The following is an 18,384-nucleotide window of genomic DNA, read 5'->3' on the forward strand; positions in this document are numbered from 1 at the left end:
CATAAACTAATCAGAAAGGTTAACCTCTTTGTAGGTGGGTGATATTCACTGGGAAAACCACATCCTTTCATTTCCCGAAGGCCCTGTATTCTCTTCTGGTCAATGACGCCATTTCAGAGCTGTCAGATAGGAGTGTTGTATTATGGAGGTATGTCCTCCTCAAGGCCCCTCTGATTGGCTATCAGACAGAAGGACTCAGCCCCACCTCCCTGGTGAGAGATCAGGAATCCTCTGAGCATACTCAGTGCTGTAACTATATAAACTACAATCCCATGTAGAAACAGAGTCATAGTCTCCGCTCTCTGGGTATATGAAGGAGATGGGTAGGGCAGCAGCAGCCTCTGAAGGGGAAGTTTATCTCTTCATGATGCTCTTCAGTGTCTCTGGCTCCATAGCTTTGACTGCATTTTTGCCACAAAGGCTCTAGGAAACAGGATTTGAACAGCTAAAACAAAAAAATCACATCTTCATACTAAAATCCTCAGTTGAAGGGGACAAGGGAGGTGAAAAACAGAAAATATGATAGCAAATGTAGCAACAGCTCATTAAAATAATAATTGATCATGGAAATGGATTTAAATTATAAAAAGTTAAATATGTGTATGTAGCAATGAAAATTTTTATAATATTGACAATTAGAACTGAGAGGGAAGAATATAATTTCAGAAGACTATGGTTCTCAAAGCAGGGCTCTGAGGTACTCTAATATACAATGGGCCAGATTTTCCCTGTTCCTAATGAAGGTGTGGGATACGGTGCAAGAAACCTCCTTCTCACCCTATATCCCTCTGGCATACCCTGTGAAAGAATCAGCAACAATTGCATCACATGAAATTACGTGAATGCAAGTATTGGTCTCTCCATTTGCCTTAAGGGTGCACATCACCATAAGTGGGAGGTGAGACATAGGTTGTCATCACCTCATTACTGCACTCTCTATTCCAGGGGTCGGCAACCTTTCAGAAGTGGTGTGCCAAGTCTTCATTTATTCACTCTAATTTAAGGTTTCGCGTGGCAATAATACATTTTAACGTTTTTAGAAGGTCTCTTTCTATGTCTATAATATATAACTAAACTATTGTTGTATGTAAAGTTAAATAAGGTTTTAAAAATATTATAAAATGTTTAACAAGCTTCATTTAAAATTAAATTAAAATGCAGAGCCCCCCCGGACCGGTGGCCAGGACCGGGTGGTGTGAGTGCCCGGGCGGTGTGAGTGCCACTGAAAATCAGCTCGTGTGCCGCCTTTGGCATCTGTGCCATAGGTTCCCTACCCCTGCTCTATTCAATGAGGAGCCAGTGTAGAGTTCAGGATTTCTGTCCTGAGCCCTATATGGGACTGGTTCTGGCTATCTGAGATATTGCTTTTCCTCCCAGGACCTCCCATGTTACACCAGAACCATGAAATTATCTGCTGAGTATGGGAGGCAAGTAATAAAATTGTACTTCAGATGAACATTTTTGAAGAAGGTCAAATCAGTTGGGAATACAGTAGGGCATTTCATTCATCCAACAGCAGATTTTGCATTTATTGACTTAAGAGCAATAAAATAAAATAAAATATTGATGGGTGCTTATGAGGAGGAAAGAAAGAAGACTGCTAACTCCTAAAAGGTCTGATTATATTGCCTTTTTTCTATTTTGAAAATCAAAAGTAAAGAAAGGAATTTAGTAAGGGGTCTACATCTACATATCTCATGACTACCTTGGTTGTAAAGGTGTCCGTTTCATAGTCACAATGGGTGGTTTATCCTGGTGGCACCCATCTCCTCTCCTCTCCATTTGCAGACAAGGAACTGAGGCATAGAGAGTTTAAGTGACTTGTTCAAGGTTACACAGGAAGTCTGTGGCATGCTCTGCATTGAACCAAGGTGTCCTAGGTCCCTGGCCACTACCCCAACCCCTGGGCCATACTTCTTCTTTAGTGAGGAGTCCAGTTTGACCCTGATTCTGCAGACACATGCTTAATGATTTTCAGGATTGGGCCTACACCAGGTTGTCTTCTAACACAAATACCAAGAGATGAAGATATAGGTTCTGATATGGAGATAGATAGATGGAGGTTGTCCAGTGGTCTAAGGAACTACTGTATTGAATGAGTTCATGCTCATATTTAATTATCAATGGGCAGAACTGCACATGAGAGATTATCCCTGTGCTAAATTTACAGCTACTGTTAAAGCTAAATAATAAACTACATACAACTGGAATAAAGCTGTTAAAAAGTTTTAAAATCTCACTTCTGAAAATTAAAGTTAATTCAATAAGTAGAAATTGACAGCTAGTTAAACATTGCAGCAAAATCTGTACTGAACAGCCATTCAGACTGCCAGAGACCAGTTGTTTCCAGAAGGTGATCTTCTATTAAAGTGAAGCAGAAGTGTATCTTAAGACAAAATGTTGCTATGAAGGATAGTCTGTTGTGCAGGTTTCACTCTAATGTAGAATGCAGGTTTGTTAGAGCCAATAGAAAAAGGTACTATAGAATTTTCAAATAATCCAGTCCATTTATTTCACAAGATAAGGTATCACTGGAAAACATATAGATTATTACAGTGGATATCCTGCTTTTTGTACTCTTGGGTCTGTGATTCCAAACAAATTCTCATCATTCAAGTTTTCTGAGATGTTGGAGCACACACACAGGGTGTCTTGCACACTTTTTTAAAGTTTCTCAGGCTGTACCCCAAATTCCAAGGTGAGTTTCTTTCTGACATCTGTCAACAGAGAAGCTTCCCAGGCTTTGTCAGCACTTCAGTGCTAAGGGTCTGCTTTGCAGTGATGCTGTACAGCATTTTTTTCCTGCATCGTTTTCCTTGGTCAGGCTTCTAATATTAAAGGCTTACTCTGCAACCAGTACTCACATTGGATAGTACTTGCTCATGTAAGTAGTTTCATGAACTCAATTTAGTGGGACTAGTCAATTCAGTGGGACTACTATTGAACAAACATTAGTTGATTTGAGTAAGGGATACACAGTCGGGGGCCTAAAAAAGTAGTTTTGGTCTAAACAAAATTTCTGTGCATGGCTCCTACTTTTTGAGTGGTACCCAATTACATTACTGGCCCTTTTGGAACTTAGTTCCTATGTTACTGCTCCATTTAGAGCATAGGTGATTTCTGTGCCTTTAGTGCATTGGCCTTTTCTCGTTTCACCTGATTGTCTGGTGTTTCAGCAAGGCATTGACTTATTGGCTTTCATGGTGCTGATTACACAATGAGATTAGGCCTCAACACATTGAATACTCAGTACCTTGAGCATCGAGTCATGAATCTCCTCAGCACAAATTTCAGTTATTTCAGTATGCCAAGTGTTCATCTGCTCCCATCCCACAGTTCAACTCTTTAGATCTGAACATCAACACACTTGCTGCCTTATTCTCTTTTTGTCTTGCTGACCTCACTTATAGGATGGAGAAAGGAAGACACTCCAGTGGTTTCAGAAAATGCCCATATTATAATTGTATTAAATTCTTTGTCGACAGACACAATTACCTCAGCAGGTTCAGCAAAGCCATGTCACCTGATGTCAGATATTCTAGAGAACATTTAAAAGCCTTCTGGGCCCTGTCGAAATGGAAAGGACTTGAAGTCAGAGTTTCTCGTTTCAGCAACCAGATGTCCGAGTAGCATAGCACTGACTTGTATGTTGCAGTTCACAGCTCTCAGAGCCATTTTTCAGGCTGTCTGTTTGAAGACTCAAGAAAAACACACTATACCTGTTTAAATTGTATTTACATGGAAAGAGTTAAGGCAATCAAAAGGTCTAGAAACGTAACTTTTTAATGAAAGCTTAGATTTTACTGCACAATTCTGTGGCACAGGATGGACTGGGTTATACAACAGATTCTTCTGTCTTGGAATACACAGTGCACTGCTTGAGTGATTCAATGCACCAATCCTGTTCATGCTTCACCCCACTTCCTCCTTGTGAAGTGAGAAATTCCCTTAAACTGTGCTTTTCAGCCCATGTCAGGAGGGGACCAGCTTTGTGTATTCGCTGGCACTCAACCAAGACTTCCAGTGACCCTGCTTGAAATAGTGCTACACAGGTACATGAGACAGTGGATCTTAAAAAGTAGCAGCAGGGGATATCTCATGATTTGATCGCATCCGACGAAGTGGGTATTCACCCATGAAAGCTCATGCTCCAATACGTCTGTTAGTCTATAACGTGCCACAGGACTCTTTGCTGCTTTTACAGATCCAGACTAACACGGCTACCCCTCTGATACTTTACATGATTTGATATCCTCTTCCAGACAAATTACCTTGATGATAACATGGACCTTTGCACTGATATTGATACCTCAAAGCACTGTCTCGATGACAAGGCAGAGAAAAAACAGAGCTTTGTCTGTGTTTAGTGTTGAGACTTTTGCCCTGTTCCATCAGAACCTTTGTCACACAGCCAGTGCTAGTCTTAGCACACTTACCACTGGCACTCCTTGTGATGGTGTACTCAACAGCTCCTTGTGAGTGCCTGTGCTACTAATGCCAATTCTTCCACTGGCACTACAGTCTGTGATGTCTGTTTGGGACTGAAGGGACACCTGTGAGGAAGAAGACAAGGAGGAGTGCTATTATGACACAGAGGAAACTAGTGACTCTTCAGAGGTCAAATATATTTACACAAGGGAAGATAAGTGTAATGACTCTGCCCTGCAGGATCTCACTTTCCCAAGTTTTTTAATTGGATAGCTAGGTCACCAGTTTTCCTTTAAGACCCGATTCTGCTGCTGTTGTATGGTACTACTCAGCAGAAGTATTCAATAAATAGTCCCATTTTCTTCAATGGAACTTCTTGTGGAAAAGACCCCTACTCACTGTGAGTAAGAGTACAGAACTTGTTCCTTAGTCCCTCACTAGAAGACACTAGGGACTGAGACTGATCAATTCTTAGATCATATTCCTCTTTGAATAGGATTTCACTAATCCATTACAATAGGGTGTAATATGCTATGGAGCAAACTCACAGAGCACCCCCTTGTGCCAGGACACAGCACTTCAGGGGTTCTTCTGCTCTAGCTCCCAATATTGTCCATCATACTGGTGCTGTAGCAGTCTGCAGCTTCCGTAGCCTGCCCTTGTCACCTCTCAGTTCACTCCCCTTCTGAGGGCAACAGAAAAGTCCAATGAGGAAAAAATCCAGAGTCCAATGTTCTTTATGCTAGGCCTTTGACCCCCATGTGGAACTCATCTGTCTTTTGCCTCTTTCAGTCCCACGGCCTACACCTCCTCTCTTGCTGCAGGAGAGAGGAGAACCCAGGCCTGCCCTCTCCTCTGGGTTCCAGCCCAGGGACCCTATGTTAGGCAGCTAAGAACTGCTCTTTCTAATCCCTTGCTGCTTCTTCAGACCACTCCTACCTTTTCCTTGTCTTTCACAGGGGCTGCAGATTCCCCAATTCCTGCTCTGGAGTTCTGTCTCCTCATGTGGCTTTTCCCCTGTCAGTTATTGAGGTGCTTCCTCAAGGCTACTCCCAGCCTCTTTGGTAGCAGCTGGGTTGTACTTCATAAAGCCCGTTTTTGTCTTGCTCTGTCCTTAAGATAGGAGTCCCCCGCAGCCGTCTGCCTGGAGCTGGAGTTGCAGTTCAGGCAATCCCTCATATCTCTTCTTAAGACAGGAGTCCCCAAGCTCTTTTCCTTGTAAGTGGGATTGTAATTTAGGTTAACTGTAGAGCCTTAGCCTGCTTTTACTTCAGCTGATCCCTTTTCCCCTACTAGGCTGCAAGCTTGGAGGGTTCAAGCAAGCCAGCCTTCAGCTGGTATGTCCCTACTTTGAGGGAGAAGACAGCATATATGCTGGTTTCCTTCCTCAAGCTTGTCCCTGTTGGCTGAGAGAGAGGTGAGTCTTGCCTTACCCATTCTGCAAGGCTCCTTGTCCCAGGCCCTGAAAGAAATAGTAACGGGATTTCCTCCCAAACATTGCTTCTTTTCAGAACCACTTCCTCTCTTTCAATATCTATTTCCTCCATCCTTATATATATCAGACCTCCCAAAATCTTAAAGGGACATGCCATGTGATGGGGTGGGCTGACTCCTAGGCCTTACTGCCCATAAGGGGACAGAATACCCCATCACACCTATTCTGACCCACTTTGTGGTGGCATCCTTATTCCATTCTAGCTGTTGCTAAGGCAGTAGATAGGAAATATATGCTTACTTAGATGCTTCTAGTTACATCCCCCAATGGCCTATTGAGAGTTTGGTATAGTCTGCTATAACCAGGGCTAAAATGGGCTAGATTTGTGGGGCAGCACCGCCTGATCAAGACTTGGGACACTAATATACCCATGCAGAAAGACCACATGGTTGCTTTGCAAATCTCCTGCATGGAAAGAAATCCGAGGCTTCCTGCCATAGTGGATTTACCTCATACATAACAGGTTTTGACAAGACCTTAGAGTTGCAGCCTTGCCACACCATAACAGCAGTTGATTTATTCAGACAACCACAGAGAGAGCATTCTCTTCTACTGTATTAGTGTCAAATATATGAAAAGATGAAGTCATACCAAATTGAACAAAAAGACTAACTTGTTAGCTGGCATTTTTCATTGTGCCTTTATGATCTGAGTGGATGAAAGACTCAAGGAAACAAAGGGTGGATTTGTTTTCTTTGCTCTTGATCAAGCCTACACATTCTCCCTAAAAAAAATTCAGATTTGGTATCTGTCATATCTTTTGTGTTACCTCCATATGAAGGCCTTATGAGCACTATGTGTATCTAGAAAAATCAAAATTAGAGTCAGTTGCTCTTTCTCTAGGTAGTTGCTGTGTTTGAGCCCTCTCAGAGAAGGTATTTAAATTTCTTGTGTTTTTCCTAGGTGAGAGAATCAGCAAAGATATGAGCCATTTTCTACTAGATGTAACTGTCCTGTTACTGTAGGCTGTTTGTATTATGAGCTGTTGCCAATGCACACATTTACCAAGAACTATTAGATTTTGGTTTAAGAGAGGAATCAAATTATATTACTGTTGGTTTAAGCAGGTATAATTCCTCTGACATCAATGGACTTGCACCTGCATATGCCATTAGTGAATTTGGCCCTTGGTATATCTTATCAGCATTGTGGAAACTTTCTGTTCTAGGTTGTCCAAAGTTTCGGTCATTGCCTCAGTAATTTTATTTTACTTTTTGGGATCTCTATTAGTCTCTCTTTTTTGTTTTTGCTTTAGAGGTGTTGATCCACGACCAGTCCCATTCATGGAGTCTTTCTCACTCTCCCTGTCTGATATTCTATTATGTGTATATCTGTCTAGCTTGTGATGATACAAATATATTCACAACAGTTTGTTGAGAATTTTTGATGTTATATTTTTATTTTAGAGACATCCCTGGAGAGTGGGGAATGTGCCAGAAATGTATTTAGATTAGAGAAAATTGCTTACTTGTAATTGCTATTTTCTAGCAATATGTGTTGTGATAGACCACCAGTAATCTGCCTTCCTGTTATGAATTTTGAGGTTTCTGTTGCTATTTTTTAATAAATAAATTGTAGAAGTATTTCATTTCCCCCTGAGGAGGAACTGGCAGCTGACCTGCAAAAAGGTAGTACTGCAGAGATGGTGCAAGATGACCTCTGTGGAAACCAAGCTTGAGGGGTTCCCACCATACCTGCATGCAGGAGCCTGCATCCATGAACGGTGATGTGTTGCAACATATATCTTGAAATATTAGTCATTTCAGGCATGTCATCACCTCATGCATAGCTATCAAGAGGAAAATAAACTTCTAGAACAGGAAACTTCATTGGCTAGATTGTGATTTTGCATAATGTGCGATGTGTAAGCTTCACCATCCCAGGAGTAGTTCTCACAGACGTTGTGACACCCCCATGAATCACATTTCCTCTTCTTCCTTGTTCCCTGGTAGTAGTGATTTTCTACTACTCTATACCAGTAGCAAATTTTCTGCCGGCCAGCAAGGAGCATAGGTGGAGCCAAAACTCTGCACTATCTATCTGCTTTGGGTTGAAGTAAGTAAGCATGTAGCACAATATTATTCTTAGGAGTCCAGACCCAAAGGGAGTAAGAGGTGTGCTTATTCCACCTCTTTCTCTTGCATGGGTGTATTAGTTAAATTGGAGAAGATGGGGATTAGTACAAGAATCAAAGGGTGGGTAAGGAACTGGTTAAAGAGGAAACTACAACGGGTCATGCTGAAAATTGAACTGTCAGGCTGGAAGAAGGTTACTAGTAGAGTTCCTCAAGGATCAGTCTTGGATCCAGTCTTTTTGAACATTTTCATTAGTGACCTTGGCACAAAAAATGGACGTGCACTAATAAAAATCTGTGGATGACACAAAGTTGGGAGGTATTGGCAGTATGGAGAAGGACCAGAATATTATACAAGAAGATTTAGACAATCTTAAAAACTGAAGTGATAGAAATGAGATTAAATTTAGTAGTGCAAATTGACAGGTCAACAGCAAGAATTTCTGCTCTAAGGAGGGTACATATCAATTGGAAGCTACAGAGGAGGAGAAAGGTGTATTAGTCAACCACAGGATGACTATGAGCTGCCAATGTGATGTGGCCATGAAAAAGGCTAATGCAATCCTAGGGTGCATTAGGTAAGGTATTTCCAATAGAGAGAGTGAATTTTTATTACCGTTATACAAGGGACAGGTGAGGTGTCATCTGGAATAGTGTGTGCAATTCTGGTCTCCCATTTTTAAGAAAGATGAATTCAAACTGTAACAGGTGCAAAGAAGAGCTACTGGGATGAACAGAAGAATGGAGTACCTATCTTACAAGAGGAAACTTAAGGAGCGTGGCTTATTTAGCCTAACAAAATGAAGGATATGGGGAGATATGATTGCTCTCTATAAATACATCAGAGGATAAATACCAGGAAGGGAGAGGAATTATTAAGTTAAGGCACAAGATGTTGGCACGAGAACAAATGGATAAAAACTGGCCATCAATAAGTTTAGGCTTGAAATTAGACAAATGTTTCTAGCCATCAGAGGAGTAAAATTCTGGAACAGCCTTTCAAGGAGGCAAAAAATCTAACATTTCAAGATTTGAGCTTGATAAATTTATGAAGAGGATGGTATGATTAAATTGCCTACAATAGCAAGTAGACCATCTGTGAATGCTGTTAGCAAATATCTCAAATGACCAGAGATGGGACACTAGATTGAGAAGGCTCTGAGTTACCCAGAGAATTATTTCCCTGGCTGGTGGGTCTCAGGGTCTAACTCTTTCTGATATTAGGAGTCAAGAATGAATTATGCCTCAGATCAGACTGGCAGACACCCTGGGTTTTTGGGTTGTTTTTCCCCACCTTTCTCTGTGGCATGGGGCATGGGTCACTTGCAGGTTTGAATTAGGGAAAATGGTGGATTCTCTGTAATTTTAAGTCTTTAAATCAAAATTTGAGGACTTCATTAACTTAGTCAGAGGTTATGGGCCTATTACAGGAGTAGTAGGTGAGGTTCTGTGGCCTGTGAGTCAGCCTAGATGATCATGATAGTTCTGTCTAGCCTTAAAGTTTGTGAGTGTATGCCCCAAACAACCAAGCCCCAAATAATGATTTTTTTAATTATAGCCATAAAAGCATTGAAGCATTTTAAAGGCAAGAATATCCCTCCTAACAAGAGCAAAGTCGGTGACGAAGGAAAAGAGAAACAGTGTTTTGAACATCAAGCAAAGGGGAATCGCCAGTTTCTGAAAACCTGGCTAACGAAATACCCATGGTTAAAGTATGATGATAAAAGAGGAATCATGTTCTGTGCCCTGTGTCGCAAGCATAATGTGAACTTGGGGGAAAACATACATAATTTTTGTTCTGGGACTGACATCTTTAAGCTTGAATTTATAAATGTACACCACAGCAGTGAAGCTCATGCCTGGGCTAGTTGCATGGAAGTTGCCAGCAGTGCTACAGGAGACCAAGCTTCTACTGAGCAGATGATAAAGAGCATGAACAAAGTAACTTTAGGACGAATAGAAAATATTTTTAGAACATGCCATGCTATAGCCAAGTGTGGACGTCCTTTCACAGACCTTGACTGGATGTGCAAACTGGATGACATGAAAGGTGTGGACATTGGTTCTATGTTTAGAAATGACAAGTCAGCAAGAACATTTATACATTATATTGCTGAAGTAGAACGTAGGGCCTTGAAAGAGAAACTCGAAAAATGTAAGTTCTTCTCACTTATTAGTGATGGAGTGGCAGACAATGCAATCAAAGAAGGTGCAGTTGTATATATACGCTTTGCCTCTGAAGGAAAAGTCCACTGCCAGATTGTTGGGGTTCAATCAGTTGACAAGCCTGATGCTTCAACTATAAAAAATGCCATTGTGAAAATTTTGCAAATAAATCTTCAGGTCAATCTGTCAAGTCAAGACTGGTCAAGAAAATTGGTTGGGTTTGGGAGTGATGGTGCAGATGTCATGGTAGGAGAAAACAATGGGGTAGCTAAACTGCTGAAGGAAATTCAGCCTTGTGTGCAATCTGTGCATTGTTTTGCTCATCGACTTGAACTGGCTTATAAGGGAGCACTGAAAAGCATTCAGCTATACACCACTCTAAGTGGTCTCTTGCAAAATATATATTACTTTTATCATAACTCACCTCTAAATAAGAGCAATCTCAAATCCACATATGAAACCCTTAAGCTACGCCCAGCGATTCCCTCTCGAATTGGAGGCACTCGATGGCTTTCTCGCCTACAGACAGCTCTCCAGATCCTACTTAAGGGTTACCCTGCAATTCTCCTGCATATGAATAAGGTAAGTGCTTTAAAAATTGTATGTAACTTGACCAAAACAAAAAACAAAAAACAAGCTCATGGCTACTTGTTTGTCACCATTTTCATTAACATGTATTATTTTTCTTGTTGAGTTCCAGGTGCAAGAAGACCCAAGTGCCTCAAATCACCAAAAAGCCAAATGCCTTCTAAAGCTTCTTCTGAAAATGGAGGTTGTCAAGTTCTCTCACTTCTTGCTGGATATCATTAATGTTCTCAACATTCTATCCCGTGTTACTCAGGATCGTAACTCTTCCATTGCAGATATATTTGCAACCATGCAGTCGACACTGGAAACACTCCAAATGTATAAAACAAGGTGAGTGTTTAATCATTACACCAGATGTTTTGCCTCAAAGTGTAAGAAAAGATTAATATTTGTTTTGTATTCTACATTTTTTCAGATCTGGTCCAAAGGAGCGCCTAGTTGATGCAGTTACACACTTTCATGGTCACCAGCTTGTAGGAAATGAAAATATCTTACCAGTACGAACCAAAGTATTAAGTAATCTGGTGAGGAGGCTACATGATTGCTTTTGTGATGCCAGCCAAGATGTTTTGAGAGCTACCACCATTGGAAGTTTTAAACTTTGGCCAGACAAGATCAAACAAGGTCTGGAAAACTATGCACTGGCTATCTGAATAAATCTGAATTCTTTATTTAATTTTTCTTTAAGTTATGCAGATGTTTTCTTTCACCTTTGGTACAGAATTTGGTGAAAGGGAGGTCTCCATCCTAACTAAGCATTATGAACCAATACTGGAAGGTGCCAATGTAAAAGTTGATGAGGTTGACACTGAATGGAGCATGCTGAAATTAGAGCTATATGACAGGTAATAAAGATACTGAAATTGTGCAAGTTCATCAAACTAAAAATGTTTGAAGCCAATGTGTTTAAAGAGTATGTAAAATCTACATGGCCATTTTTTAAATTTATTTTTTGCTATTCTTTTTAGATTTCAGAACATTCGGAGTTTGACATGGGATTCAGTGAACTCAGATTACTCTCACAAGTATCCTAACATCCTGATGCTGGTAGATTTGATCCTAACACTTCCTGCAAGTTCAGCTGAGGCAGAGCGTGGCTTCAGTCAAATGAAGCTTACCATGATGCAACTGCACTCTAAAGGAATGTCTGAAAGTGTGACTGATCTCATGATAATTCAGCTGAATTCCCCAGACATCAAAAAGTTTGACCCAGAGAAGGCTATTCATTTGTGGAATAGTGCTTGGCAAAGACATAGAAGACTACAGACTGCCTATATGATAACTAATGGAAGATCAGATTGCTCCTCAGACTCTGATTTTGATAGTCATTATGGGAGTGATTAGAGTTGTTCAAAATACCAAGTTTTCATTTTTGTATATTGCATGGAGATTTTTGTAACATTCCTTGAAAATTTAGCCAAAGCAAAAATTACACTAAGTTCACAAAAATTTAGCATTGCGAAGATGGCAGCCATTATATGTCCACTACTGAATCTCCAACAGCTTCTCCGATCTGCCCATATACACTTGATATAAAACCAATACCAGGACCAAACCCAAAGATAATTTAAAAAATGCTACTCTAGAGGACTTCATGCCATTAGTGGCTCCTGGCTCCTCTCATTTGGGGGACAGTATGATGTCTTGTAGTTTCTTTTAATTTATTATCCATGATTGAATTGGAGTACACTACATCCAATATGATTGTAATCTCAGCCGCAAACTTGATTTAAACAAGTGTCTTGAAATAGTTGTTTAAGAAAGATCATTGGTAAAGCCCTTACTTTTTTTGAACAATCACATGAGAAATATACCTCTACCCCGATATAATGCTGTCCTCGGGAGCCAAAAAATCTTACCGCGTTATAGGTGAAACCTCATTATATCGAACTTGCTTTGATCCACCGGAGTGCGCAGCCTCCCCCCCCGGAGCACTGCTTTACTGCGTTATATCCGAATTCGTGTTATATCAGGTCTCATTATATTGGGGTAGAGGTGTACTAACTAACCATTCCTGTCAAATGATGCTTTCCCCCTGTATCCTGTGAATCTGGGCCACACCCCATCCAAAAATTGTCTTTCAGTTTATTAGAAGTGGTATAGAATCATAAAAAAATGTAGGGCTGGAAGCTACCTTGAGAGGTCATCAATTCCAGCCCCTGCGCTGAGGCGGGATTAAGTAAACCTAAGCCATCCTTGACAGATATTTGTTTAACCTGTTTTTTAAAAACTTCCAAATGACAGGGATTCTAGAACTTTCCTGAGAGCCTATTCCAGATCTTAACTACCCTTATAGTTAGAAAGTTTCCTAATAGCTATCCTACATCTCCCTTGCTGCAGATTAAGCCCATTACTTCTTGTCCTACCTCCAGTGGACATGGAGAACATTGGAACACAGTCCTCTTTATAACAGCCCTTAACATATTTGAAGACTGTTATCAGGTCACCCCTCGGTTTTCTTTTCTCATGTCTAAACATGCCCAGTTTTTTTAACCTTTCCTCACAGGTCACATTTTCTAAACCATTTTTGTTGCTCTTCCTTGGATTCTGTCCACATCTTTCCTAACTGGATTAATAATTATTTCTTCTGTTCTATCTTGGCTGACAACTACTGTGATCTCATTTAGGTTTAACATTTGTCAAACCCTGCAAAATACTTTTCTAGAGAGCTGTAATGATGCAGCCACTGGCGAGACATAACTGAGAATATCAATTCAGGACAAATTGCTTAGAGCAGGGCAGTTACAGCCCAAGGCTGGGTTTTCTTTATTATTAAGGCACACCAAACATGCCAGAGAGGACTTCGGTTTTACCTCACTGGCTAGCCATATGTCACATAAGCAATTCCCTTAGACACGCCAGTATCACCACCAGCACCACTCCTTATAGGGATGACTGGTTATGAAAACCAATACCCCAGTAAAAGAAAAAGATTTCTCCCAATCCCAAAGGACCAAGTTCCAGACCCAGGTCAATATAAAAATCAGATCTTACCCACAAATCACGCTATTACCTGTCCTTTAGAATCTAAAAACTAAAGGTTTATTTATAAAAAGAAAGAAATATAGATGAGAACTAAAATTGGGTTAAATTGAATCAATTACATACAACAATGGCAAAGTTCTTGGTTCAGGCTTGTAGCAGTGATGGAATAAACTGCAGCCACAAATCAAGTCTCTGGAGGAAATCCACAGCTTGGATGGGTCATTCAGTCCTTTGTTCAGAGCTTCAGTGTAGCAAAGTTCCTCCAGTGGTAAGAAGCAGGATTGAAGACAAAATGGAGGGGTTTCCAGGGCCTTTTATATTCTTTCTCTTGTGGGCAGAAGCCCCTTTGTTCTTCTGTGCAAAGTCACAGTAAACAAGATGGAGTTTGTAGTCACATGGGCAAATCACATGTCCATGCATGACTCCGTTTTTTGCAAGCCGACGCCATTGTGTGTGTTAGTTTGAACGTTCCCAGGAAAACTCAGATGTAGATTGACATCTCCCAAAGTCCATTGTCATAGAATCATAGAATATCAGGGTTGGAAGGGACCTCCTGCTAGGAGGTCATCTAGTCCAACCTCCTGCTCAAAGCAGGATCAATCCCCAACTAAATCATCCAAGCCAGGGCTTTGTCAAGCCTGACCTTAAAAAACCTCTAAGGAAGGAGATTCCACCACTTCCCTAGGTAACCCATTCGAGTGCTTCATCACCCTCCTAGTGAAAAAGTTTTTCCTAATATCCAACCTAAACCTCCCCCACTGCAACTTGAGACCATTACTCCTTGTTCTGTCATCTGCCACCACTGAGAACAGTCTAGATCCATCCTCTTTGGAACCCCCTTTCAGGTAGTTGAAAGCAGCTATCAAATCCCCCCTCATTCTTCTCTTCTGCAGACTAAACAATCCCAGTTTCCTCAGCCTCTCCTCATAAATCATGTGCTCCAGCCCCCTAATCATTTTTGTTGCCCTCCGTTGGACTCTTTCCAATTTCTCCACATCCTTCTTGTAGTGTGGGGCTCAAAACTAGACACAGTACTCCAGATGAGGCCTCACCACATTTATTATTCTTTCTATACATCGGGATGGTTTGTTCCTGCAACCTCAATAAGGATTTTTTTTTAAAATACAGCCAGCTCTCCTGGACTCCTTTCCCCCTCATGTTATTCTCCCAGGGGATCCTGCCCATCAGTTCCCTGAGGGAGTCAAAGTCTGCTTTGCTGAAGTTCAGGGTACATATTCTGCTGCTCTCCTTTCTTCCCTGTGTCAGGATCCTGAACTCGACCATCTCATGGTCACTGCCTCCCAGGTTCCCATCCACTTTTGCTTCCCCTACTAAGTCTTCCCTGTTTGTGAGCAGCAGGTCAAGAAGAGCTCTGCCCCTAGTTGGTTCCTCCTGCACTTGGACCAGGAAATTGTCCCCTACACTTTCCAAAAACTTCCTGGATTGTCTGTGCACCGCTGTATTGCTCTCCCAGCAGATATCGGGGTGATTGAAGTCCCACATGAGAACCAGGGCCTGTGATCTAGTAACTTCTGTTAGTTGTCAGAAGAAAGCCTCGTCCACCTCATCCCCCTGGTTTGGTGGTCTATAGCAGACTACCACTACAACATCCCCTTGTTGGTCACACTTCTAAACTTAATCCAGCGACTCTCAGGTTTTTCTGCAGTTTCATATTGGAGCTCTGAGCAGTCATACTGCTCTCTTACATACAATGCAACTCCTCCACCTTTTCTGCCCTGCCTGTCCTTCCTGAACAGTTTATATCCATCCATGACAGTACTCCAGTCATGTGAGTTATCCTACCAGGTCTCTGTTATTCCAGAGACCTGTAATCAGTTAAGCGTTTCTTGATTGGGCACTTACTGAGAATAGTCCTTTCTTAAGAAGCTGACCAAATGCTTCACTGAGGCTTCTTAGAATCAAACACATTGAGATACAAGTACATAGCCAATATTTATAACTTCAAATACAAAAATGATACACACATACAGACAGCATAATCATAATCAGCAAATCATAACCTTGTCATAGACACCTCATTCGACAACCTTTGTACAATATTTGGTGCAACTATAGGACCTTAGTTGCAAAAATAATATATACGGTCACAATTCATGTCAAAAACGTCACAAGAGCCAAATTGGAGCCATTTATACCTATCTGATTGTTGATTGCCTCTGTCAGATGGACACTCAAAGAAGTCACAGAATTCATTCCTTTAGAACTTTCTGCTAAAAGTTCAGTTCCAGTCAAGGGGAAAGACAACCAATATCAGAAACAGATTCCAGAAAATTGAGTTTCTACTCTCATCCAATTTGTATTAGAAGAAAAATGGAGTGAGATTACTTATGATATTCATGGTCATCAAAACTTTCCTGGGGACTAAGACCCAGATAGGTCTTAAGAAAGTGAAACAACTTTGTGGTAAAAGAGAATTTCAAGATGTCACTCACTTCTAAATCAAGAAGATCAGCAGTGTACTCTGGATATAAGGTACTTCAAATGCAAAACTGCAGAAGGTATCTCAGATGTATATGTGTAGTATACACACAAAATACTTTAGATCTAAGCAGGTATCAGATTCAATAATATAATAAACACAATTGTGTAATAGATATACAGCCTTTGAATGCATGTTTACTCTAATGGATGATGGGCTGATCAAGTACAGCTCATTAATAGGGGTCAGAACAAGAGGTCAGCAATCATGCACCAGAAGATGGTAGAATACCTTTATAAAATATACATCTTTTCTAAGATATGATTTTCAAACAACCATATCGTTCAATTGGCTAAGCATTACTAATCCTATTATTAAGGAACAAAACATGGAATGGTATGTGTTGTGCTAGGTGCATTATTTGGTACATAGGGTTGCCAGTTCTCACAATTTTATCATGAGTTTCATGACATTTGGTGTTTCTTAAGCACCAGCTCCTGGAGTTGTTAGATTCTCAGTGTTAATTTAATTTTTATTTTAAAGGAAGTTTCAAGCCCTCCTGGTTGTGAAGGAAAGCCTGAAAATCTGACTGCAAAAGGCTCAAGCACCTGAAAACAAACCAACCCCCCCAAACCTGAAATTTACAGTTTTTTTAATCTCCTTATTTTTAAGTCAATCTCATGATTTTGGTGGGGGGGGCAGCTGGGTCATGATTTTTTAATGCTGGGGATTAGCAATACTGGGTACATTTCTTTAGGTGGATTGCTGCAGAATACTAAAGAAATGGTGCTGTTCCAACATGAAGCATACTCAGAAATGGTTATAAGGTGATTCTGTGCAAATATTATCTCAAAATTAAATGAAGAAAAATAATTAAATCGTTTTTGTTTTTTAAAATATAATCTTACACTCAGAAGTAGTTTCATCATTCACCGAGTAAACAAGGAAATACATTAAAATTGGAAAAAGCTATCTGAAAAACGTAAACTATGTTTTAAAATCTTTTTTTGAATCTTATTTTCCTGCTCTTGATATTAGCCTCTCCCTGTCTCCCTGCTGATCTCTCTCCTAATGACACCATTTGGGGGGTGAGGAAATAGGCCATGCTACATGTGGAGATACTGAAAGACTTAGGGTACGTCCATACTACCCACCGGGTCGGCGGGTAGCAATCGACTTCTCGGAGTTCGATATATCGCGTCTCATCTAGACGCGATATATCGAACTCCAAACGCGCTCCTGTCGACTCCGGAACTCCACCACCGCGAACGGCGGTGGCGGAGTTGACGGGGGAGCCGCAGACTTCGATCCCGCGCCGTGAGGACGGGTAAGTAGTTCGAACTAAGGTAGTTTGACTTCAGCTACACTATTCGCGTAGCTGAAGTTGCGTACCTTAGTTCGACCCCCCCCCCCCCCCAGTGTAGACCAGGCCTTAGGCTGGCTTGGAGAGTCAGTTCTGAAATCATCAGAAGAGATGGGGCTTTAGCCTAAGTGAACAATGTGATTACATAGCCCTGCTTACATAGGGACCACATGCACCCACATCTCAGCAGCCAGTCATAGTGCTATTAATCGTGATTAATGTTCTCTACTCTGATTCCCTTTTCATCCCAGTTTGTATCTCCAATACTTCTTAATTCAATTTCTTGAATTTCCTTGTCTCGCAATCACATTCTAGTACTATTCATGAAGGGGTGTTACATAACTCCATGTAGCTTTACAAAAGGTGAAACTAGGGGTTAGCTACATCTTGGGACGTTGTTGCAGATAGGCAAGAGGCAATTAGGTTTTTAGGAACGTGGAGCCAATTAGGGTCCTGTACATCTTACTTCACAGAGACCCTGTGAGCAGGAGATATGGGAGAGATAAGTAAACTAAGCCATGATGTGATGTAAGGGAAAACAGACAGCAGATGTCCAGAGCAGGAGTGACTACAGCCAAAAGAGGGAAATGGCATAAATGAAGGTTAGGAAAAAGTTGATAATGGATTATTTAAAATTACTTAAAACAACCCAAATCATGGCCATGCTGGAAGAGAAAAGAAAAACCAACAACCTGAAAATAAGAATTCTGATATTCCAAATGTTCATGATAAATCAGTAGGAAGTTCTAGATTTTAATTGATTAAAATATATAAAAATATACTATATTATCTTAGTCTGGTCTGCCTACTACTTTTCTAAGGGACTTTGCTTCCCTCTCCCCTGC

The 18,384-nt window shown here is 40.8% G+C and overlaps 1 protein-coding gene across 10 annotated transcripts in view; it reads left to right on the forward strand.

Annotated features, from left to right (window-relative positions):
• SPEF2 (sperm flagellar 2) overlaps positions 1-18,384 on the forward strand; it is a 146,420-nt gene that overhangs the window by 94,628 nt on the left and 33,408 nt on the right. For 3 of the 10 annotated variants that reach the window (XM_039542949.1, XM_039542950.1, XM_039542947.1), the window contains 5 exons: positions 9,556-10,745; positions 10,858-11,081; positions 11,167-11,375; positions 11,473-11,596; positions 11,720-12,128. The exons of 4 other annotated variants lie outside the window; for them this stretch is intronic. In XM_039542949.1, coding sequence (XP_039398883.1) covers positions 9,556-10,745; positions 10,858-11,081; positions 11,167-11,375; positions 11,473-11,596; positions 11,720-12,095 — 2,123 coding nt within the window. In that variant the 3' untranslated portion in view covers positions 12,096-12,128. Of the gene's footprint in view, positions 1-9,555; positions 10,746-10,857; positions 11,082-11,166; positions 11,376-11,472; positions 11,597-11,719; positions 12,129-18,012; positions 18,131-18,384 lie in introns of those variants that run through there. 3 more of the 10 variants (XM_039542948.1, XM_039542951.1, XM_039542956.1) reach the window with 3 other exon arrangements.

Source organism: Mauremys reevesii, linkage group 6, assembly GCF_016161935.1.
Source record: "Mauremys reevesii isolate NIE-2019 linkage group 6, ASM1616193v1, whole genome shotgun sequence".
Taxonomy (NCBI): domain Eukaryota; kingdom Metazoa; phylum Chordata; order Testudines; family Geoemydidae; genus Mauremys; species Mauremys reevesii.